The 26,203-nt window shown below is 37.3% G+C and overlaps 1 protein-coding gene and 1 long non-coding RNA gene across 5 annotated transcripts in view; one reads left to right on the top strand and one right to left on the bottom strand.

The window, feature by feature from the left end:
• DPY19L4 (dpy-19 like 4) overlaps window positions 1-18,143 on the bottom strand; it is a 48,508-nt gene extending 30,365 nt beyond the window's left edge. The window contains exons 1-5 of one of the 3 annotated variants that reach the window (XM_020968651.2): window positions 17,978-18,143; window positions 5,267-5,386; window positions 3,023-3,147; window positions 1,290-1,380; window positions 76-197 (exon numbers count right to left, since the gene is read on the bottom strand). In XM_020968651.2, coding sequence (XP_020824310.1) covers window positions 76-197; window positions 1,290-1,380; window positions 3,023-3,147; window positions 5,267-5,386; window positions 17,978-17,993 — 474 coding nt within the window. In that variant the 5' untranslated portion in view covers window positions 17,994-18,143. Of the gene's footprint in view, window positions 1-75; window positions 198-1,289; window positions 1,381-3,022; window positions 3,148-5,266; window positions 5,387-17,977 lie in introns of those variants that run through there. The other 2 variants (XM_020968660.2, XM_020968665.2) reach the window with 2 other exon arrangements.
• Window positions 18,144-18,248: 105 nt separating this feature from the next.
• Window positions 18,249-26,203, top strand: part of LOC110195742 (uncharacterized) — a 64,929-nt gene continuing 56,974 nt past the window's right edge. The window contains exon 1 of one of the 2 annotated variants that reach the window (XR_013486286.1): window positions 18,249-18,377. This is a non-coding gene — a long non-coding RNA (uncharacterized LOC110195742). The remainder of the gene's footprint in view (window positions 18,378-26,203) is intronic. The other variant, XR_013486287.1, reaches the window with a different exon arrangement.

Below are 26,203 nucleotides of genomic sequence, written 5' to 3'. Positions count from 1 at the left end.
TGGCATTTGAACCACTGTAATACTAAAAAAATTTGAACTATATTAATATTGGCAAGCTACAGGAATAATGCATACTTCACTACCAGTTGCTTGATACAGTACGCTGGCAATCAGTTCTGGATACAAAGTCATTTGCTGCACTGCATTTATAGTCTTCAGTGATACAGTTTTGTTGTTGTGTGTAAGATCATAAACACCTAAAGACAGAAAAATTCTTCTCCAGATTATTTACTTTGATTTTTACAACCATGTAAAACCATATGGCTTTTGGCTGCCCATAGGAACTATACTGCTAGCAAAAATATGTTTAAGTTATTCAGGAAAAAACTCTATAATATCAAAATTCTTACCATGAAAAGTCAGGAATGGTCATTTTATCACTAACTACTGCTGAAAAAGAAGCCACACCAAAGGAAAATATAATTTTTACAGACTAATTGTAATAGCACATTAATGAAGTTTTCCTAACCTCTTCTGCCTTTATTGAATCTTCCTCTAATATCTAAAACCTGATTTGTTCAGTTATTTTCTTGCAACATACTTGTATGACAGCACATAATTTAATAGGTACCTGGAAGTCTAACATGACACCTCACAAAAAGTTCCATCAATAGAAGGATGTACATGAAGGAGGGAAGGAAAGAAAAGAGAAAATATTATGAGGTAAAGATGAGATAGTTGAGTTCTACTTTGAAATTATGGTACATTCAAAGAAAGAAAAACTATGGTACATTCAAAGAAAGAAAGCAAAGAAGCAATTGCAATTTCTTGACTATTTCAATAAATCCAATCCTGATATCACCTTAGACATTTTCAATTGTTCAGCCTTTTTAACAAATTTACATAAATATATAGCTGATCACATAAATACACCATATTCTATAGTGGAACTAGAGTTTTCTAAAGCAATCAAAATGTAAAAAAACTGAGGTATGTCACAGTAAAACAGATTCATTAGTGTAAAAAATGAGAGAGAGGCAAGTCATCCTTAAAGATGTTTTTCAAAAGCTTAAAGAAGTAGCTTTGAAAAATGTTATATTTTGATTCTGGGAGCTCTTCTCAGTATACAGGCTTTACATCATAATCAGGGAAGGCAATCTAAAATCTGATATTCTCCTCTATATTATTCATTCTTTTGATTACGTTTGATAAAGATCAAAAATTACCCTAAAAGAATCTAATTTTCCTATAACAGACCCTCACACTCAGGTGCTCTTATTTGGAAAACATAATTTTTGTTTACTTCAGAAGCCTTTTAGTGATTAAACATGTAAACATGAGTGTCATACCTCTTTCAAAGGAAGGAGCCTTTAACATTTCTTTATAAAAGGAGTAATAAATGGCACTGTCACCCTGAAATGTGATTTCCCGTTCAAGCTCCTAAAAGAAAATCAAATTATTATTAAAATTGTCATTTCTTGAATTTCTTCCACAATCTACCTTTTCCCTTTAGTATTTAAAATGACTAAATATTGTCAAACAGGTTGGTTTTGTGCTATGACTTTAGATGTATGGCATAGACTCCACAGAAGATAAGGTTTCTGATTCATTTGCAATTTATTTATCCCTTTAGTAAAAGAAATGTTCAAATTTGCCTACATAAACTAAAAGTCATGTTGAAAAGGTAAGACTTTTTCATAATCTGACCAATATGTCCTAATGAAACAAAATATCTAGAATGGACCATAATTTATAATTTACCTTTCAGAAAACAGAAAAAGTCTAGGACAGAAATCAGAAAGAAATGTCTTAAGAATAAAAGGACAATGAAAAAAGTGATCATGAAAAGTGAAGTGTTAGTGTATAAATCAAGGACAAATTTAATAGGAAATGATTCATGCTTTCAGCTCTACAAAATAAAAGACAATGAAATAAACCCAATAGTCTTATGTGTTTTATTATTCATCCAATAATATACCAAAATGCTCCCAGTTGGGGCCAAGTACTAGGCAAAAAAAATGCTAACAAAGTATTTCTGGAAATTCACTAGAAGTGGCAGAAATATTTTTGAAGCTGTTAAAATAATTTCTTCATAAAAAGCATCTAGAAAATCCCTCTTTATGACCTCAAATCAAGCTTTTATGAAGATCTAAATCTCATTCACAAGATAAACATTTCCACAAGTTAAATTCTAGATTTAAAACAGAGTAAGTTTACCTACAACCTCAAAGATGCAAATTCTGAAATGCTTGCAAGTAAACATAACATATACCAGTAGCTTTTGCCAAGTCAAAAAAGTAAGTTAAAAGTACAGAGGATCATTTCCACCACTCAAAAAAACACTATTATCTAGGCTAAAGTAAAACTAAAGCAGATGACCAGTGATAACATTGTGAACTATGTTAGTTTACACCAATGAACAACAAACTTCATTCACAAGGTTGTTCTGCTAACTAGAAACCTAACTATAATTATAAAGTTAAGTACCAAAACAGAATCATTTAAACAGAAAAAACCACCATAAACATCATAGTTACTATGGATTCCATAGTCAATATACTCCATTTCATCACAGATGGAGTTTACCTATGCTAATGCAACAAAATATCTTAAAAATGCTGTGGCTGCCTTTTTTTTTCCTGGGGGGGAGGGGCAACTGAAAATCCGACCATTAGAAACATCCTAACTACTAGAAATTATATTGAAACATTAACTAATAAGAAATAATTATAGAGTAACTTTGGTACAAAGAAAACATCTTAATAACTGGCAACATTTAATTGTCATATTTAGTTGAATCAATTTCATAAGGGAACACTACCCACCACAGATAGGCTATATAGTTCAAGGCCAGAGGACAAAAACTATTGAATATTTCCTAAGTTTATATATTACACTTAATTGTTCTCAAAAATATTTCTACAAGTATGCCAAATAACACATTTTCTGAACTGGCCACAACTATAAGTAGTGCAAACCTATAGTTATCTACAGATAATATATATCCTAGATGTCTAGCTCCCAATAAAACACATTTCTTGACAGCACAAAATGCTCAGTTATCCTCAAAATTCTACCTTACCTGTCTGCTGGAAAACCAGAATCTCCGTTCATGGTATGTTGACAAATATAGTGCATACGTCATACCACTAGTAACCGCTGCAAGACAGCCCAAGAAAAGCTTTGCAAAACGCTGAAATAATACATCTGAAAAAGGACAGTAAAAGCAATCATAGATAGATAGATAGATAGATAGATATACACACACACACACACACACACACACACACACACACACACACACACACACACACACATATATATTAAAGTAACACCCTAAAGGAATGAATCAGTTCCTATTTCATCACAATATTTCCTGATTACTAAATATTAAAGTTAAATGCAGAATACCCTCAATGTGACTACAACTTTGTGACAAAATGAGAAAACAACCTTACAAAAAGACTTCACACACATACCCTAAATATACTACTAAGCAATAAAGAAAAATAATAGAAAAAACAAAGCTCATGTGTATTATTGAAACCTATGAAGAACCATTTTACTTCTAAATTTTTTTAATTTGTAAAATTAGGATTAATACCTGTTGATTTAGGTTTTCAGGTTGATTTAGGGGCTATTGTTATTTGCAAAGCACTATGAAGACATTCACTATGTTATTTTAACTGAAATGTTCCTCCAGATCAGGAGTTCCTAACCTAAGGTCTATGAATATTTTTTTTAAATAGAATTGGTTTCCTTTATAATCCTACATAATTTTATGCACTTCAAAACATTATTCTGAGAAGGGGCCCACAGGCTTCACCAGACAATTAAAGGAGTCCACAGCACAAAAACAGGTTAAGAACCCTTATACTAGAGATGTTTATACTCAAAATATGTGAGAAACACTAGTATCTAATAAACCAGAGGTTAATAGCCTTGAATTACGAGGTGAAAAAAGTTGCAAGTACTTAGCTAACACTGCAGTATTGTTTAATGATTATATGCTTTAATGTCAGGAAAGAAAAATATGCAAAATTTCAAAATTAGAAAGACTTTGACAGAGGCCCTTTAAATAACCTGAATGTAAAATATCACTTTAGATGATTATTCATTTTTGATTGGCATTATCAATTTAATCCAATACTGAGGCCTAAAAAATTTCCACCAGAACATATTGAGAACATCAAAAACCAACTGCTATATCTGAATGTCGGCCTACTAAACATTTTGTTCTTCAAGATGTTTTTGCTCTGTGTGTGTGCGCACAGGAAAAAGATCAGTTTATGGGTGCATAAATAAAAAAACCCAAAACACCCTCTAATTTTTAAAAGTACTAACTAAAAAAAAAGTACTAAAATTTTCAGTTTAGTTCAAAACTTTTAGCTCAGAACTTTCAGTACTAAGCGCTGAAATTTTTAGCTTCTAAGGAATATACCAGTTTAAAACACAGGATTAAAAATAAAGCAGCTTACTTCTGATTTCAGTGACACTACTGATATGCATTATACAATCAAAAACTAATCACAATCACGTAATTTTTACATGTCACAGTATCTTCACTTGTAAAATGAAAATAACCACAAAGTTTATCTACAGGATTCATCATTCTGTTAACTAGGAAAAAAATAAAGCACTCTATTAACTAGAAAAAAATACAGTACTGCATAGGCCGTTCTGAATTTACAAATGATCTGTTTTCCAACTTACAACTCTGGTGTCTGAGACTTGGGACACACTTTCCCATAGAAAACATATTCATTCTACAAACCAGGCCAAAAAGCATCACTGAAACGTTATATATTTTAAATTAGTTGGCTTTTTCTTTGCAACATCCCAAAGTATATTTGAATCAAATAAAGTACTTTTAAAATCTAAGATCTACAATGCTCAAAACCCTTAGGATAATCAGTCTATGCCCCGAGCTCATATGATGGAGCTGGCACTCTGAGTCACATCCATTGCCTAATCTCCCAAACATATCACAGACACTTGGCATGAAGATTAAGAAGACAGATGAAGAAACAATAATGACACCAGGGGCAAACGAGGCAAAGTCACCCTCTATATAGCACAGACTGATTTCTATCCCTTTGAGTCCCAAAGTCAAGTTGATGACTTTTTTTTCCTACTTCAAGTGAAATGGAAATGGTGGGAATAGAAAAAAGTTGATGATGATGGAAAAAAAAGTTCCAACAATTATGCATCCAAGTAGCCAACCAAATAGATAGGCGGAGATCAGGAGGAGGAAGAAAGGGTAAGTTTAAGGATACTGTAGTTATAGGAAAAGATAAGAGAGAACTCTGAAACCAACATGACTTACATTTGGGAGACCTCCTCATAGGTGGAATATCTCTGGTTTTCTCTGGCAGAGTTTGTAGAGCTGTTCGCTCATTTTCAAGACTGCTTGACTTTTTTCTCTCACGTAATTCTGGTGTTGATCCTTAACATTTAAGAAAGTTATTTCAATTTTATATGTGGTGAACAATTATCCTAAATCGTTAGGTGAGCAAATTGTAGAAGAAATGTACTGATACATTTCTGATACTGAGAAAACATTCTTAGAGTCCTACCATCATATCTCTCATAACTCTTCCTTCCTCCCTATTCCCACTATCACTACCCAGTACAACTATCATTACCACCCACTGGACTATAACAGTCTCCCCAGCACATCTTCGTGCCTCCATTTTCTCTCTCCTCGAAACTACCTTTTACAGTGCAGTTAGCATAATCTCACAGGATCACAAATTTAGGAGTCTAAAGGAACCTTAAGAGAATCCAATCTCATTTTACAGATGAAGAAACTGAGACTTAGATTAAATGACTTACCCAAGGTCACAGAAACAGTCCAAATTTGAACCCAGGTCACCTGACTCTAAAACCTCCTTTCTATCACATCATGTTTCTTCACATTAATCCTCATATATAGATCAAATTATCTCACACTTCTACTAAAAATGTTCTAGTGGTTCCATACTTCCCAGTGAATAAAATTCAAATTATTTTTTCCTTCCCATTCAAGGTTTTCCACAATTTGATGCTATCTACCAAATTTTCCCGCTTCTAGGTCTTTGTCATCACTACTCCCCAGACCTGGAATGTCCTGCCTGCCCCTCTTTATTTACTGAATTCCTCGTTTAATCATTTCATTCTTGTCTGACTCTTCATGACCCATCTGGGGTTTTTTTTGCAAAGATACTGGAGTGGTCTGCCATTTCCTTCTCCAGCTCATTCTACAGATGAGGAAACTAAGGCAAACAGGGTGAAATGACTTGCCCAGGGTCACACAGCTAGTACTCCAGGTCCTGCACTCTAAACACTGTGCCACCTAGTTGCCCCTACCAGTCTATGCTGCTTCAAATGTCACCTCTTCCATGAAGCCAACTTTTGGTAAACTATTTTGATTTCAAAAATTTGCAATCATTCCATGCTACCATCCCTTATATCTTGGAATTTTTTTTTCTTTCTGCATTTAATATACTTGCATATTATTAGGTATTATACTTATTAGTATTGTATAACTCCTCTACTAGAATATGATCTATGAATTACTTCATACAGAATTACAAAGCTACTTCTTTGTATCTTCTCAAACACCTACCAGCACAGGTGCCAAATAAATGTCCATGAACAAATTAATCAGTTTTTCCCAGCCTCAGATTTCTTTGTATTCAAGTCCACTGAATACTCAGCTGCCAAAAAGATCTTCCCTAAGCAAAAGTCTGATCGTATCACTCACCCTCCCCTTACTCAGTAAATGCAAGTGACTCCCTGTAACATCCAGGGTCAAATATGAAATCCTGTGTTTGATGGTATGAGAACCAGTGTGCCTTCAGAAAGGGTCAAGGAATGGTCAATATGGTATTTGCTGCCCAAAAATGACAGGAAAAATGCCAGAAGCAGAACAGAGGTCTGTACACATTTATTGACCTGACCAAGGCCTCTGATACTGTCAGTTGTGAGGTCATGTGGAAGATCATGGCAAAATCTGGTTGCCTGGAGAAGTTCATCAGTATTGCAGACCAATTTCATGATGGCATGCATGGATTCTGGATGAAGGACAATGCTCTTATGACTTGCCAACATTCAATGGAGTAAAGGAGGGTTGTGTGCTTGCTTCCATGTTTTTAGCATGATGTTTCCCACAATATTGTCAAATGTTTTCAATAAGGATGAAAACAGCATCAAGGTCATCTACCATAGAGATGGGAAACTAATTTGAAAAGGCTATAAGCTAAGACAAAAGTAAAGGGAGAGCTGATGTATGATTTTTTTGTTTGCAGATGATTGTGCATTCAATGCAATCTCTGAGGCTGAGATGCAACAGAGTATGAATCAATTCTCTGCCACTTGTGCTAATTTTGGCCTGACAATCAACACCAAGAAAACAGAGGTCCTCTAACAGCCTGTACCGCACCAGGTATACGTGGAACTGTTGGTCACAGTAAATGGAGAAATTTTGAATGCTGTGGATAAGTTCATTTACTTTGGCAATAGACTTTCTAGGATGTCCACATAGATGATGAGGTTGATGCACACATTGCCAGATGTATCTCAGTGCTTGGGAGGCTCCAAAGGAAAACGTATAACAGAAAAGGTAATAAGCTACATATCAAACTGAAGGTTTACAGAGCCATTATGCTGACTTCACTGTTGTATGCCTGTGAAACCTGGACAGTCCATGAGCAACATGCCAGCAAAGTGAACTTCCACTTGAATTGTATTAGAAGATTCTGAAGATAACTTGATAAGATAAGGGTACTGGACACTGAGGTCTCCTCTTGAGCTGAAATGCCAAGCTTTCAAACTCTACTTCAGAGAGCACAACCCGATGGGCTGGTCATGAAGCCTGAATGCCAAATGCATGCTTACGTAAAAGACTATTTTACAGAGAACTCACACAAGGCAAGCTCTCGTACAGTGGTCAGAAGAAGTGGTACAAGGACATTCTCAAGGTCTCTCTGAAGAACTTTAGTACTGATTGTGAGATACAGGAGATGCTGGCGCAGGACTATCCATCACGGCATGCCCACATCAAAAAAGACACTGTACTCTATGAGCAAAGCTGAATCACAGAAGAACAAAGGAAACGTGAGCTGCATAAATCCAGACACACCTCCAACCCAAATGTTCTAATGGACTGTTTGTGTCCAACCTGTGGTAAAGCCTTCTGAGCCCATCACGATGTCATTGGTCCTTTTAAAAAACAAAGAATGTGGGGCAAGTAGATGGCACAGTGGATAGAGCACTGGCCCTGAGTTCAAATCGAGTCTCAGACGCTTGACATGTACTAGTTGTGTGACCCTGGGCAAGTCACTTAACCCCACTGCCTAACCAAAACAACCAAAAAACCAAACGAAGGATGAGGGCATCTAGGTGGCACAGTGGATAGAGCTCCAGCCTCGGAGTCAGGAGGACGTGAGCTCAAATCTGGCCTCAGACCCCTGACACTTACTAGCTGTGTGACCCTGGGCAAGTCACTTAACCCCACTGCCTCATCCAAAAAACAAACAAAAAACCCTGAAGGAGGAACAGCAATCACACATTTGCCATGTCACCTCCCTATTCAATAAAACTTCAGTGGCTTGTTATCACCTTCAAAACTAAACAAAAAATTCTGTTTGGCTTTTAAAGCCCTTTCTACCTTACCTCTCTCATTCCATCTTACTCCTTTCCACATATTCTACAATCTAGGTACACTGGCCTCTTTGCCGTTCCTTTCACAAGACACTCCATCTCCCCATTCTACACATTCTCACTGGCTGTCCCCCACACTTGGAACTTTCTCTATCCTATTTCTGGCTCCTGGCTTCCTTTAAGTCACGGCTAACATCTCACCTTCTACAAGAAACCTTTCTCGATGTCTTTTAGTTCTACTCAGTCAATAAGTATTTATTGGGGGCAGCTAGGTGGCGTAATGGATACAACACCGGCCCTGAAGTCAGGAGGACCTTAGTTCAAGTCCAGCCTCAGACCAAATACTTAACACTCACTAGCTGTGTGACCCTGGGCAAGTCACTTAACCCCAATTGCCAAAAAATAAAAAATAATAATAAGCATTTATTAAGCACCTACTATGTACAAAAAAAAGAGAAATACAGGATGAATTGAAGATAATCAACAGACAAAAGTCACTAGCACTAAGGATTATTGGGAAAGGCATCATGCAAAAGTTGGGATTTTAGCTCAGAACTCAAAAAAGACAAAGGATCTGGGAAGAGATGAGAAGGCGGAAAAGTCCCAGGCACACTGATCTGATATCCGACCAGAATATGGAGATGGTGGGTCTAATGGTAGAAATAGCAAGGAAGCCAATGTCTCTGGATCACAGAGTAGTATGTATCCATGTACGTATGTATCTATGTATATATGTGCCGGGGTGGGGGGGTAGCATAAGGAGTAAGAGTACTGGACAAGTTTAAAAGGGGCCATCATTTAAGGTAGATGAATTTCACAGCTGAGTAAAAGATGAATTAGAGCAAAGAGAGATTTCAAGCAGGGAGACCAACCAGTAGGCTACTGCAATAGTGCAAAAATGAGATAAGGGCCTGGACCAGGGTGTGGCAGTATAAAAGAAGAGAAGGGGGCACATATAAGATGTATTACAAAGGTAGAAAGTGACAGGACTTGGCAAATGACTGGACATGGGAAGTGAGGTGATGAGCTGAGGAAGACATGTAGACTGAGAGCCTGGGGGACTATAAGGACGGTGGTACTCTCAAATGTAACAGGGAAGTTCAGAAGAAAAGGAGTTTTTTTGGAGAAGATAACAAGTTCAATTTTGGACATGTTAAGTTTAAGATGGTATCCAAGAGGTAAGTGGAGATGTGAGACTGAAGGCAGGAGAGAAATGAATCATATGCATAGAGTTGATCACTGAAATCATGGAAGCTGATATCAGTAAGTCAAATAGTATAAAGGGAAAAGAGGGTGCAGGCCTGTGTCTGAGGGGATATTCATGGTTAGTGAGTATAATCTTGATGAAGATCTAGTAAAGGAGACTGAGAAAGAACAGTCAGACAGGTAAGAAAACCAGGAGAAAGTGATGTCATAAGAACATAGAGACAACAGTGCTTTCCCTCTCTATTTGTTTACAATTTATCCTTTATATACTTCATAGAAAGTTGTTTACACGTTGTTTCCCACATTAAACTGTAAGCTCCTTGAGAGGGGGTACTGTTTTTGCCTTTCTTTGTATCTCCAGTGATTGGCGTAGAGCAGGCTTTTAATAAGTGCCTGTTGATTTGATTTCTTGTTGTTCATCCCACACAACACACCATCTTCTAATTCCATGCCTTTTGACTGGCTGTACCCCATCCCTGAAATGCTCTGCCTTCTCACCTCTGTCTCCTGGCTTCCCTAGAAGTGTCTAAAAAAAAGGGGACAGGGGCAACTAAGTGGTGCAGTGGATAGAGCACTGGCCCTGAAGTCAAGAGGACCTGAGTTCAAATCCGGCCTCAGACCAAACACTTGACACTTACTAGCTGTGTGACCCTAGGCAAGTCACTTAACCCCAACTGCCTAAAAAAAAAATCAAAAACCAAAAAAAAAAAGGAGGCAACAATTCCTATGGACTCAATCCTGATTATACCACATCTGGACCATTAATATCCAGTTCCCCATTTCAACTTCAGGAATGACACTGACAAACTATGAGAAGGGGGACCAAGATAATGAAGGTACTAGAGACCATCCCTGATAAAATCTGTGTTTTATTTTGCATTTTTAAAATTAAATTTTAGCAAAAATCTCCCATGTTGTACCCCTCTTCTCATGAAAAATAAATACAAAATCCTTCTAACAAATAGTCAAGCAAAATAAATTCCCCCATTGGCCATGAATAACAACAACAAAATGCCTCAATCTGCACACTAAGTAAATCTCCTCTCTGTTGGGATATTGGTAGTATGTGTCATCATGAGTCCTCTGGACTAGTGGTAGATCACTGCATTGATCAGAGTTCTTAAATATTCCAAAACCGTTATGTCTTTACAACATTGTTACTGTATGAATTGTTCTCTTGGTCCTGCTCACTTCATCCAAGTCTCCAGTTTCTCTCAAATCATCTCCTTCATAATTTCTTATAGCATAATAGCTTTCCATCCCATTCATATACCATAACTTGTTCAGCAATTCACCAACTGTTGGGTATCCTTTCAGTTTCTAGTTCTTTTTCATCATAAAAGGAGCTGCTATAAATATTTTTTGTACATATGGGTCCTTTTCCTCTTTCAAGTATAAATTTGGTGGTGGTATTTCTGGGTCACAAGAATGCATAGCTTCATAAAATTTGGGGCATAGTTCCAAATTAATTTCTATAATGGCTGGACCAATTCACAGCTCTAACAGTGCATTAACATACTTGTTTTCTAACAACCTCTTTAGTACTTGTTATTTTCCTTTTGGGGGGGCAATTTTGCCAATCTGATGGGTATAAAGGGAAATTTCAGAGTTTTAAATGTGCATTTCTCTAATTATTAGTGATTTAAAGCACTTTTAATATGGCTACTAATAGCTTGGATTTTTTTCCCACTGAAAAATGCTTTTTCACATCCTTCGACCATTTATCAACTGAGGAATGGTTCTTACGCTTATATTAATTTGAATTAGTTCCCTGTCTTTAAAATATGACCTTCATTGGAGAAACTTGCTGCAAAGATCTCCCCCCTTCATTTATCTGCCGCTCTTCTAATTTTAGCTGCATTGATTTTGTTTGGGCAAAAACTTTTTCATTTTTTTCCCCTTGAGATTCTTGACCTTCTTTCCTCCAGATGAATTTCATTATTTTTTTTCTAGTTCTAAAAAGTTGTCCTTTGGTAGTCTGATTGGTATGGCACTGAATAAAATAGTCCAGGTAATATTGTCATTGTTTTGCTTAGGACTAGTCCCTCCTTATTCTGTCCTTCCTCTTATTCCACCCTCTTCTGTCTCCCCTTTTCCAACTGTTGCTCTGTTGAGTGAAATCCATTTCTGTGCCCAAATATATGTGTGTGTGTCCTTCCTTCCTTGACCAGTTCAGATTAAAGCAAGGTTGTTTTTGTTTGTAGTCTTCAACTTGTGCCCTTCAAACATGTGAGATAATTTTCCTCACCTTTCTTCTCTCTTTTCTCCACCCATATATTTCTTTTCTCCTTCTTTTCCTTTCTTCCCATAAGATCATTGAAGCATAAACAAAATCTACTCTCCGATTCTCTTATTACACACCCTCTATGATCCCTGATGATAAGAGTTCTGAAGTAACACATGGATCATCTCATATTAAAATGTGAACAGTTCATCTTTGTTTAATTCATTATGCTTGCTTATGTTAGCTTTTTATGTTTTTCTTGTTTCCCATGTTTGTATTTTGAAGTTTCTATGCAGCAGTGGTCTTTTCATTAGAAATGCTTGATCATTTCCTATTTCATTAAAAGTTCATTTTCCTCCTATAGTATTACACTCAGTTTTGATGGGTAAGTTATTCTTGGTTATAAGCCTTTATTTTTGCCTTCTGGAATATTGTATTCTAATCTCTCTACTCCTTCATATCTGTGGCAGTAGTTTTATGTAATTCTGACTATGACTCCTCAATATTTGCATTCTTTCTAACTGTAGTATTTTTTTCCCTTTAACCTGGAAGCTCTGGATTTTGGCTGTAAGTTCCTAGGAATCTTTTCAGTATTTTGACTTTACTATTTCTTGTTACCTCATAGAGTCATTAGCTTCTATGTGGTCAATTATAATTCTCAGGGAGTTTGTTGCTTGAGGAAGTTTTTGTTCCTCTTAGATCAAGCTGTTAATTTTCTTTCCAATTCTTTCTTCCATAGCTCTCATTTCTTTTCTAATTGCAGCCCTCTCATTTCATGTATAAAATAATTTTAAATTCTTAAAAAAAAACACCCAGGGGAGCAGCTAGGTGGTGCAGTGGATAGAGCACCAGCCCTGAAGTCAGGAGAACCTCAGTTCAAATCCGGCCTCAGACCAAACACTTGCCACTTACTAGCTGTGTGACCCTGGGCAAGTCACTTAACCCCAATTGCCTAAAAAACAAAAACCAAAACAAAACAAAACCCCAAAAAAACCCCCAAACTCTTGCTTCATCTCCTCCAGGAATTCTAGTTCAACCTGTGCTCAAGCTGTGTTGTTCTCTGTGGCTTTGCTTGTAGAAGTTTTGGAGTCATTCTCTTCTTCTGAGTTTGTGAATTAAAAATCCCTGTCATCAAAGAAGTATTTCTTTATGATATTTGTTCATTCTTCCTACCTACTTCTTAACTTTAGACTTTTTGTTAGGGCCAGACTCTGCCACACTTCTGGAAGGAATGTCTGGGCTGAGCCGACACTGTTACCTCTTGGGGCCCTGCTATTATTGTGGGGTTCAACAGACAGTGTGGAACTTGGAGTAAAGAAAACCTCAGCTCAGATCTGGACTCAGAAACTCACCAGCCGTCTGGCCCTGAGCAAGTCACTTAATCTGTGTCTCAGTTTACTCATCTGTAAAATGAGGATAAGAATAGCACCTACTTCACAGGGTTATTATGAGGATGAAATGAGTTAATATATGAAAAGTACTTTGTAAATCATAAAGCACTACAAATCACTATCACCATCTTCACTGGATGTAAATGTTATACTATTCTAGATCTCAAGGATAGCTGTTTGGGGATCTGCAAGCTTTCAATGCTCCCAAAGGAGATTTAGGATGAAGTCTAAGCACTGCATTCTAAACTCTACAAATTCCTGACATGCATTTGGTTCTGAGCAACACAACTGTGGCCTCATCCCCTGGTTGGAGTTACATTAAATTATTGCTAGACTTAGCCACTGTCAGTCAGCTCTGCAAGTTCAGTGTCAAGCTTCCCTTTAGTCTGGGCTTAACTGTCTTGGTTAGTGTGCTGCAGGCTTCAAACACGTCTAGGTAGTAGAACTGCTTAACTAAGTCTCACTGCTTAGCTCCTGGGGTCAGTTATACAGTAGCTGCTTTAGTGATCACACAATGTAATCAATGGAAATACATACACACATACACACACACACACACACACAAACACACACACTCAGTTTCTTAAGCTACAGTCATAGAATCATGGATTTAGAATTGGAATATACCTTAGAGGTCATATAAAATAAACATATCATTTTATAGGTGAGAAAAATGAGGCCTTAGAAGTTAGGTGACTTGCCCAAGGCTGCATAGGGAGTAAGGCATAGGTGTCTGCCAATAGGTGACTGCTGAATTGGAATGATTATTTTCATACATTTAAAAATAAAACAAAAACTCCAACTCCCACACTTTGCTCATTACTCATTAGTTACTCTATATATTTGTTAAGATAAATAGTGACAGATATTTCTAATGCACAAAGCAAATCAAATTCTTCAGAGACTATCAGTAAGATTTTATTTCAAACAATCTGAAAAGAAATAATTACTCAAGAAAAATATTACTACTGCTCTGTTGAGTACTTTCACCTCTTGATTACTTTCTTCCAAACATTTATCATACCTAGGCAGCATTGGGCACTAGGCCAGGAAGCCAGGAAGCCCTGAGTTCAAATCCAGCCTCAGACATTTACTACTTGTATGACCCTAGCAAATCGTTTAATTAAAACCTTAAATAGCTATATAAACGCTATCTATTACTGTTATTATTATTATTATTATTATTATTGTTTAATCTGAAGACCTTGACTTTCATGTTTTTAAGAGACTAGTAGCCCTTTCAGGGACAAGCTGACTGCAGAGCTTCAAAGAACGTGACTAAGATAGAGGAATCTTTCTACCAACATCAGAAGGTGTTTTCCAAACTATGAATCTCATATAAAATAACAAACCTATATCCTACTTATAGATAACATATTTATGAAAATACATAAATTTAGAGGCCACAAAAATGGGGGGAAAGGTATAAAAAGTGAATATTCATATTATATATTAATTCTCTTGTAAAAAAGGATTCAAACAAAAGATATCAGAGAATATTTAAAATGAAGGGATAATAATGTCTGAACAAATGTCAGGTAAAAATATGAAATATTCAGTCTGACCATAGAAAATATAATGCAAGTTAAAGCATTTTGGAAAAACACAAAATACTGTTAGTCCAATGTACTACATATGAGAGAAGATGATACTATTTTATTAAGATGGTATATTATTCAACTAATTTCAAATAAAATTATCTTTGTTTAGTTCTTATTGTTTTCAGATTAAACACTTTTATAATATGATTTTTCATTTTTTAAATCAAATTAATATATTTAAATGAGGATTTTATTATTGAACAAAGCTGCCACATTTGATTTTAAATTTAACATTTCAAAATGAAAAAACCATTCTTAAGTAGAAGACCCATACAAAAACAGGCAATAGTGCTGCAGGCCATAGTTAGCCAATCCCTATTCAAGCATATTAAAAAAGAGGAGTAAAGGAATGACTACCATTCCAGTTTTGTTGTGCAAAAGAGTTAGCAGCTATAGTGTATCCCAAAATTGCATGTGTGTCCTTATCTAAGAGGACCATAACACCAGGAAGATGATGCCAAGACTTGCAAGTAAATTGGATTTAAGTGAGGAAGGCCTGTGCAAAGTCACTTTCACCTCCAAAAGAGTTTAGAACATCAACCCAAAAGGGTATTTTGTTATCTCTTGATTAATTTATAACATTTTTTATGATAAAGCACCAAAAAAGGAAAACATTATTCAAAAAATATCAGATAACCAAAATACTAAAACTCACCATTACAGTAAAATAAACATTATTACATCACAGAACCATTTATTTTCCCCCTATTTTCTTTATTTTTACCTGTGTAGTTTTTAAGAGGAAAAAAAAGCTTTGGAAAAGGTTTCTGATAATTACAAAAATACAAAAAGGAATATTCAAGCTATCATACACTTGAAATTCATCAGGAAAAGACATTATGAAATAATCTTTAATTGGGTTATGAAAAAGGAGGTTTGCTTGATCTTCTAACACCACACTATAGTCATAAGATGAAAATGTGAGAGATCAACTCTCAAAAGTGAAGCCTCCTCAAAGGTTGATAATTCTTGATTATTACTTTCAAAATCCTCACCCCCTCAGACCTTGCTTTTAAGCATATTAACAGAAAGAATAAGCCCTGCCCCCAACCTGAACTGTTTGCCCTTGGCTTCCCACCTTCCTCTTATCTCTGGGATAAGGGAGAAGGGGATAGGAAGAAACTATTTCACACCTAGACAGTAGGCCCACCTCCCCAGTCAATGGGAATAAGGGACAGTGGTGGGTGGGGATTTGTTTGCATTACAGTATATAATCAATCCCATTTCCTTTTGCATGCTGTCTCTCTCTCCTACCTGCACCGGAGGAGCAGACAGCCGTCTGGAGAGACTGTAATAAAGGTAACCTTTGCTTTCCACCCTGAGAAGTCTCTGAGTTCAATTTGGGTTAGGGTCGCTGTCCCACACAAAAACAAGTTCATAAATGAGTCTATGTAGTATACATTATCAACCACAAAGGAGCCATTTGGTTTTGAAGCTGCTTTTATAAAGTAAAATTTATGTCAACTCTGAAACCTCAAACGGGAGGCAACCAAGTCTATACAGCCATAGAATTTAGTGCAGTAAGGCACAGGAAGCTACAATTCTTCCACTGAACTCAAAATGTTCTATTTAGTTGAAAAAAATTTAGATCTCAACTAGACCAAACTGTACATCACACACACTATAACCCTTTCTATGGCAAAATATCACCCCTACTCAGGAATACAAACACTTAGTTCCACGTAAAAACCACCACCACTACGTCATTACTTACTTATGCCCTTATTACTAGCATTATTGCCTATTATTCAGTGGCAGCAATATACAAACTCTACCAGGTCCTATCCTGTACCACTTATTGTTCCCTATGGCCCTCATGTTTTATCACATATTCAGTTAATGCTCTCACTGGTCAAGTAGACACAAGTTTTGAGGAGGGAGAACTGTTTATACAATTTAGAGGTCCATTTTAATGCACGCCCAACAACCTCTTCTTCAATAAGTCCCTCAAAGTCTTAATTCTGCCCCAGAGCACCTTTCTTCATCTTCAACCATATCCCCTGCCTTCCCAAACTTTTCATATCATCCCCTAACCAATCAACCCTGGAAGTTTTCTGAGACTTAGGCCCCCCAAATCCATTATTCTTATCTGAATATTTCTCCTCCATTTATAATATTCCCCCAATTAGTCTTATCCCACTTTTCCCAAACCCTGCCTCTTTTTATCACCTTCCCGAGCTAATGACCTCCCCCCCACCCCAGCCTTAAGACCTAATCTAGTACTGTTTGGAATCACAACAATGTTTATTGCGCGCCCCAAATAAGAACTTCAGAAATGCTTTTTGAGGACCAGAACACTCTATTCAACTCCTTTCATACTTCCCAACTCAACCCCTATCTCTAATAAGGATAAAGCAAACCACACACAAAAGACTCCCTTCTCATTTCTTTCAAAAAGCGACTATTACCTTCAAGTACTAATCTCAGCACCGATCAATAGTCACTTTCCTCAAAACAGTCTAAGTCTCCCCTAAATGCCCTTACTCATCTTCCTCCAAATGCTAACTGCCTCCTTACTCCTGCTTCCCACCTCCCACCCCACAAATGTTACTTCCTTCTCATTAACATCTGCCCCCCTCTCCCAAATTTTATTGCTCTACCATCCCCCTTCTTCTCTCCTTCCCCAAATATTCCTGCCCTCCCATCCCCCTCCTTACCAACTCCTCTAAATGTTGCTGCCCTACCATCCCCCTTCTTCCCAACTCTCACAAATGGAACTACTCTCTCACCCCCCCAATCAACTCCCCCAGATTTAACAGCCCTCCAACACCTCCTCCTTCCTCTCTACCCCACAAAAGTTACTGCCCTCGCCCCCCTCCCCTATATTCCTACCTCCCCCCGCCGCCTCCTCTCCCATCCCCCCCCGACGTTACTCGTGCAGCTCCTCCCCAGCCCCACCAGCCCTCTTCCCGACGCCCCGCCCCGCTCCCAGTTCCCCGAGGAGGCCCCGGCGGGGCGGGGGTCTCCATTACCTTCTTTCTCCTCCATCGCCCGGCCCGAGGCGCCCGAAGCCGCCGTCGTATCCTCAAGTTCAATTGAGCCCCGCGGCCGCTGTCCCCGAGGCCGCCAGCCCTTAGGATCCCGCGGAGCGGCTCGTGCCCCTGTCCCCTCCGCCGCTACAGCTCCGCTCCCCGACTTCCTGACACGCCCCCCTCCGGTGCTTCTGCCAACTGAGTCCTCCCGCCGTCCCCGTCGGGCCCAGGAACCCTCGCGCGAGGGGCTGCGGAGCGGCCGGAGCGGTGGTGAGGAGCACCGCGGGCGCGCGCTGCGAGCAGCGCCAGTCCGAGCTGCTGCGTCTTCAGGACCGTGCCAGGGGTCTGCAGGCAGGACTGTGTTCATGAGAATGCTGCAGACGCTTTAGTTTCTAACAGGGTAAATATGACCCACGCAACTCCCAGGGTAGATATAACCCACATAAACCAAATTTCAGAGAGGGGGAGGGGAGTTTTCCTCTATTTTTAAGACAAAAAATGTTTTGAGAATCGCTTGGCCTAGAGGATGTTGACCTGGACTCACACAGATACATATATGTATATATAATCTTGAGTTGGAAGGTGCTTTGGGTCATCCAATATGCATGCATATGTGTACACATAATAGATACATACAATTATATGTGTGCATGAATATGTATATGCAATACCTTCTTGTATACACAATACATTCCATGGACATCTGTATATACACAGATGTAGCTGTAATAATCTATACGTGGCCATGTTCATAATAATATGTACCCATATGTATGTGTATGCATACATAATATGTCATTTTAGGTGACCTAAAACCCTTCCAGCTCTAGATCTGTGATCATATATTTGTGCATATATGGATGTATGTCTAAAAGTGTTTATTGTTATCATCTAGTAGGCAAATCTTTATATTCCCCTTAGATTAATTCTGTGTGCTCTCTTTTCCTATCTGTGTAAAATAGGGGTAACAGTACCCCTGCCCAGTGGTAACCTGCTCCCCTCAGTAGTATGGGGGCTACAATATATATGTGTGTGATTTATGTATTTGTATAGATATTCGTAAACACATATACATATCTCACAGGTCCAGGCCAAGCTAAAGTACAGATCCCCTTTAAAGGTGGCAGAATGTAGCAGAAAGAGGATTGAATTTGAAGTTGGGCTAAGTTAAAATCCCAGCATGACCATTTTCTAACTTTCTGACTATGGACAAGTCATTTCAGCCCTCTGGAGCTATGTTTCCTCATTTATAAAATGAAAGTGTTGGCTTATAGTGAGGTTCTTAACCTAGGATCTGTGAACTTTAAACAATATAGTTTGGTATCTATTTCAATCTAATTTGTTTCCTAAGTGTCTTATTCTATGCATTGAAAAACATTATTTTGAGAAAGGGTTTTCAACAAAATGCTGGGGGGGGGGGTCCCTGACACACAGAAAGGCTAAGAATCCTTAAACTAAATGATCCCTTAGGTACCTTCCAACTTTGATTTTTTTTAAGTAAAGGAGTGACATGATCAAAGCAATTCATCAGGAAAATTTCTTAGGCAAAATAATATTGGTACCCACATAAATCATTGGTATTTCTATATATTACTAATAAAGCCCAACAGCAAAAGAAGAAATTCCATTTAAAGTTACTGTAAACATTATAAAATATTTGGGAGTCTATCTGCCAAAACAAAGTTAGGAACTATGTGAACACAATTACAGAACACTTTTCACACACATAAAGTTAGATCTAAATAATTGGAAAAATATCAGTTGTTCAATTGGTAGACCAAGCTAATATAATAAAAATGACAATTCTACCTAAATTAATTTACTTATTCAGTGCCATACTAATCAAACTACCAAAAAAGTTATTTTATAGAGCTAGAAAAAAATAACAAAATTCATCTGGAAGAACAAAAGGTTCAGAATGTCAAGGGAACTAATGAAAAGAAATGCAAGGGAAGGTAGTCTAGCTGTACCAGATCTTAACTTAAATTGTATTATAAAGCAGCAATCATCAAAACTACTTGGTACTGGCTAAGAAATAGAGTGGTAGATCAATGGAACAGGTTAAGTATGAAAGACACAACAGTCAATGACTATAGTAATCTACTGTTTGATAAATAGAAAGACTTCAGCATCTGAGTCAAGAACTCACTATTTAGCAAAAAACTGCTGGGAAAACTGGAAAATAGTATGGCAGAAACTAGGCATAGACCAACATCTTACACCCTATACCAAGATAAAGTCAAAATGGGTACATGATTTAGATATAAAGACTGATATTATAAGCAAACTAGAAGAGCAAGGAATAGTTTACCTATCAGATCTATGGAGAAGGGAAGAATTTATGACCAAACAAGAGATAGAGAACATTATGAAAGGCAAAATAGATGACTTTGAATACATTAAATTAAAAAGTTTTTGCACAAACAAGGCCAATGTAACCAAGATTAGAAGGGAAGCAGAAAGCTGGGAAACAATTTTTACAGCCAGTGTCCCTGATAAAGGCCTAATTTCTAAAATATATGGAGAACTGAGTTGAATTTATAAGAATACAAGTCATTCCCTAATTGATAAATGGTCAAAGGATATGAACAGGCAGTTTTCAGAGGAAGAAATTAAAGCTATCTATAGTCATATGAAAAAATGCTCTAAATCACTTGATTAGGGAAATGCAAATCAAAACAATTCTGAGGTACCACATCACACTTAGCAGACTGGCTAACATGACAAAAAGGAAAATGATAAATGCTGGAGAAGATGTGGAAAAACTGGAACACTAATGCATTGTTAGTGGAGTTGTGAACTGATCCAACCATTCTGGAGAGAAATTTGGAACTCTGCCCAAAGGGCTGTAAAACTGCATACCCTTTGACCCAGCGATACCACTTCTAGGTCTGTATCCCAAAGAGGTCATAAAAATAGGAAAAGGACCCATATGTACGAAAATATTTATAGCAGCTCTTTTTGTGGTGGCAAAGAATTGGAAATTGAGAGGATGTCCATCAGTTGGGGAATGGCTGAACAAACTGTCGTATATGAATGTAATGAAAAACTATTGTGCTATAAGAAATGATGAGCAGGCGGATTTCAGAAAAACCTGGAAAGTCTTATATGAACTGATGCTGAGTGAAATGAGCAGAACCAGGAGAACATTGTGCATAGTACCAGCCACATTGTTCGATGACTGACTTTGATAGATTTAGCTCTTCTCAGCAATGCAAAGATCTAAGACAACTCCAAAAGACTCGTGATGGACAATGCTATCCACATCCAGAGAAAGAACTATGGAGTCTAAATGCAAGTGGAAGCATACGGTTTGCTCTCCTTTTCTTTTGTTGTTTTGTTTTGTTTCTTCTTTCTCATGGTTCCTCCCATTAGTTCTAATTTTGTATACATCGTGTCTAATGTGAAAATATGCTTAATATGAATGTATAAGTAGAGCCTATATCAGATTGCATGCCATCTTGGGCTGAGGGGAGGAGAGAGACGATCTTTGTGGAAGTGAATGTTGAAAACTAAAAATACATAAATAAATAATTGAAGAAAATTAATATTGGTGATCGTGATGAAGAAATGTCCAGTTGTAATAGAATGCTAGACCTGGAATCAAGAAGACCTATATTCAAATTTTGTGCCTAATTAACTCTTACTAATAAATGACTGAGAGCAAATCACACTTAAACTCTCTGAACTTCACTTAACTCCCTAAGATATAGCTACTAAATTATGACAAGATAGTAACCTGAATTAGTGGAAGGAGTCCTCATACCATTGAAATCACAGATCCTTGACATTGAGATAATGGAGATAACTGAAATTTATTCAGTGTTTTCAAGTTTGCAGAAAATATGAGGGGCTAATTAAAAGTGCTTACAATGGAAATAGAGAGGAGAGGACTAATGAAAAAGATATTGTAGTGGACTCAGCAGCTAGAGAAATAAATACATTTTTCATGGTTCATTAAGCATGCAGAGGGTTTACTTAGGTTATCTCAACTGATCCTATGTAAAATCCTATAAGATAAATACTTACAAGTACTATTATCTCCATTTTAAAGGTGAAAAAACCAAGCTAAGATACATTAAATGATTTACCTATGGCCAGGCATCTAGTAAATGTCAGAATTTGCCTTCAAACCTATTTCTTTGATATTCATGGGTAGTTGGTGCTTTTTATGTACCACAAATCATGCTGCTTCTCAAGGTGGAAATTTGGGATGAGGAAAAGAGAAGAATAAAAGATGATTCTAAAGTTACAAACCTGGCTGTTGCTGGGAGAATAGTAGTAACATCAACAGAAAGAGAAAAGTTAGAGTTAAGGGCATCTTTTGTTTAATTTGTTGAATTCAGTAATGAATTCTCTTTCAGATATATTTGAGATGGGGGGGGAGGTACAGCAGTCCTTTTGGTGAGGAGGACCATCGTGTCTGGTCACCTACCCAGCACACTGCCTTATGACCTGCTGCTATACTCTAAGAACTCCTGGGATCTTTCCATTTACCCTGCAACTGAACTCTCTCTTTTTTTTTAGTTTATTATTTTTATTTTTCAAGTAATAAGCATTTTTATTAATCTGCCCTTCCTATAATTCCTTTCTCCCAATAAGCAATAGGGAGCATATGTTGTCTCCCCAAATTAAAGTGTGAGACCCTTGACATCAGATATTGTTATGTTTTTTCTGTTTCTATCTTTAGTACTTGGCGCATAGTAAAAATGTAATAAATGCTTTTTCTTTCATTTATTCATTCATAGAGTGCTAGGTGATGGAGAATATACAAAATTTAGATAATCTCTTCTAGAGTTTACTGTCTAATCTTATTGGATCCTTCCTCAGAAAGTTTCAGAATCTTAGTCTCCAGACTGCTAAGGGGAGCAGGTTGTAACCTTGGAGCAGATAGCATTACCCCCATATTACAGATAGATTACACTTTCTATAGCTTCTCCTCCTCATCTTATCAGCTGAGAACTATTCCTCATATTTATTTTTTAAATATATTTTTGTTTAATCCATTATTTCCCAGTTATATTTAAATTTTTAAAATTCATTTTTTAAACTTTTGAGCTCCAAATTTTCTACCTCTCTATCTCCAGCGTCTCTCCCACTCCTTGAGAAGGCAAGCAATATATTATACGTATGAAGTCAAGCCATGTTGCAAAAGATAACACCAAAAAACCAAGAAAGATAAAGAAAGTGAAAAAAAGTATGTTTATATCTGTACTCAGAGTTCATTAGTTCTCTGGAAGTGGATATCATTTTTCATCCTGGGTCCTTTTAATTGTCTTGGATCATTTTCTTGATCTGAGTAGCTAAGTCTTTCATAGTTGATCAGTTACAATAATGCTGTTAATGTATACAGTATTCTCCTAATTCTGCTCATTTCACTTAGCATCACTTCATACAAGACTTCCAAGTTTTTCTAAAAGCATCCTGCTCATCGTTTCTTATAGCACAATAGTATTCCATCACAATCATATACCACAACTTATTCAGCCATTCCCTAATTGGCATCCCCTTGACTCTTTGCCACCATAAAAAGAACTACCATAAATATTTTTGTACAAATAGGTCTTTCCTTTTCTTTGATCTCTTTGGAACACAAACCTAGTAGTGGAATTGCTGGGTCAAAGGGTCAGATGCAGTTTTATAGCTCTTTGGGCATAGTTCCAAATTGTCCTCCAGAATGGTTGGAACAGTTCACAATTTTACCAACAGTTTATTAGTGTCCTATTTTTCCACATCATGCTTCATGTTTTAGTGAAAAAAAAAATGGAGACCATTCACCCAGAGTTCCCTCTTCTCCCCTCCTGATATCACATCACTTAGATGCTTTCTACCATTGCTTCATCCCTTTCTCAAAGAGGTGGCCCTTCTCCTTGCCAAGTACAAGTGATCCCGTAGTGTCTTTTACAGCATATTGCCCCCTTCTGCCATCCTTACTCTCTCACTAATCTTCTATCTCTCCCAGTCTCCTGGCTGCTTGCTACTTCCTACAAACATGCTCTTGTCTCCTCCATCCTTCAAAAACCCTTTCTTGACCTGTCCATCCCTACTATCTGTCTTCTTATTTCTCTACTATCTTATGGCTAAACTCTGTTCAGAAAGGCTATCTACAATAGGTACCTCCACTCCCTTTCTTCTTACTGTCTTAACTCTTTTCAGTCTGCCTTCCAACCTCATTATTCAACCAAAACTTTTCTCTCCAGAGTCACAAATGATCTCTCTTTTGCCAAATCTAATGTTTCTCAATCCTCATCCTTCTTGGCCTCTCTGAAATCTTTGACACTATTGCTCACCCTCTTCCCCTTAATACTCTCTTCTCTCTAGGTTTCCATGACTTCCTTCCTGGTTCTTCTCCTACCTTATCTGATCACTCCTGTTTCTTTTGCTGAATCTTTACCCAGGTCACACTCCCTAACTGAGCAAGTCTCTCAGAGTTCTCTCCTGGGCCCTCTTGTTTTTCTGTACTATTTCATTTGGTGATCTTATCAGTTCCTATTCTTTCAGTGATCATCTCTATGAAAATGACTCTTAGATCTGCTTGTCCAGCCCTGACCTCTCCTAACCTCCAGTCTCTCATCTCCAACTGCCAGTTGCACGTTTTGAACTAAAGTATCCTGCAGACGTCTTAAATGCAACATGTCCAAAATTGAACTCATCTTTTCCCCCAAACCATCCTCACTTCTGAACTTTATTGTCTTTGAGGGCACCATTGTCCTCACAGTCAAACTGGCTTGCAACTTAGGTGTCATCCTTGACTCCTCACTTTCCTCTCACCTCCCATATTTAATCTCTTGCCAAGATCTGTTGATGTTTACTTCTCAGGAGATGGTCGATGTTCTTCATCATTGGTCTTCTGGAGTCATGGTTAGTCATTGAATTTATCTGAGTTCTTAAGACTTTCGAAGTTTTTTGTCTTTACAATGTTGTTATTGTATAAATTGTTTTCCTGCTTCTATTAATTTTACTCTGTATTACAATGTTGTTATTGTATAAATTGTTTTCCTGCTTCTATTAATTTTACTCTGTATCAGTTATTCAAGTCTTCCCAAGTATCTTGAAACCATACTTTTCATTATTTCTTATGGCACAATGAAGTTGCATTATATTAATATACCATCATTTGTTCAGCTACACAGTTCTTTGCTAGTATAAAAAGAACTACTATAACTTTTTTGTACATATGGATCCTTTTCCTCTTTAATCTCTTTGGGGTATAGGCCTAGTAATGGCATCACTATGTCAAAAAGAAACGTACAGTTTTGTAGATTTGGGGGCAAAGTTCCAAGTTGCTTTCCATAATGGCTGGACCAATTCACAGTTCTATCCACAATGCATTAATGTGTATGGTTTCCCACAGTGCCTCCCAACATTGGTCATTTTCTATTTTTGCCAATTTTGCCAGTCTGAGAGATGGGACATGAAGCTTCAGAGGGCCTTTAAATTGTGTTTCTCAATTAATTTGTGATTTAACATGTGGGGCTATTGATAGCTTTGATTTTTTTTTTAAACTATTCACATTCTTTGACCATTCATCAATTGGGGAATGATGATTATTCTTATAAATTTGAATCAGTTCCTTATGTATGTTGGATATGAGACCTTTATCAGAGAAACTTGGTGCAAAGAATTTTTTCCCTAATTAACTGTTTCTTGTCTGATCTTAGCAACCTTCAACCTATATCCCCTTTTAAAAATAATTTTAATCTAATTTTTTCAGTTGACTAAAAATTCTTCTCTGCATTCTACCTACCCCACTCCCACCACCATTGAAATGGAAAGAGAAATAAAACCTTGTAACAAATATGCATAATTAAGCAAAACAGAATGTACATATATACATACATATATGTATATGTGTGTATGTGTATATATCTGTATCTGTATGCATGCTGAGTCCATTACCTCTTGGTTAGGAGGTGAGTAGCATGTTTCCTGAATCCTGAATTAGTGTCGGTTATTGTGTTGATCAGGGTCCCCATCCATTCTTTACAAAGAAGAGGGTGGTGAGAGAAAAGTATGCTAAGCACCAGTGCTCAGGGTTCATAGGACCCACTTCTCCCTAGTCCAGATTCTAATCACAGTTCTTATCCTTTCTTTTCCTTTTTTAATCCGTCTTTGCGTCATGGTTAGAGTTGATATTCCTTAGGATAAATTCCACTCCCCATCCACCCCTACCGTTATTGCCTCTTCTCCCTTCTTCCATTTCCCACCGGTTTTCATGTTGATATT

Source organism: Phascolarctos cinereus, unplaced genomic scaffold (genome assembly GCF_003287225.1).
Source record: "Phascolarctos cinereus isolate Bilbo 61053 unplaced genomic scaffold, phaCin_HiC Scaffold_4;HRSCAF=312, whole genome shotgun sequence".
Lineage (NCBI taxonomy): Eukaryota > Metazoa > Chordata > Mammalia > Diprotodontia > Phascolarctidae > Phascolarctos > Phascolarctos cinereus.
This window is presented reverse-complemented; position numbering and strand designations above follow the sequence as displayed.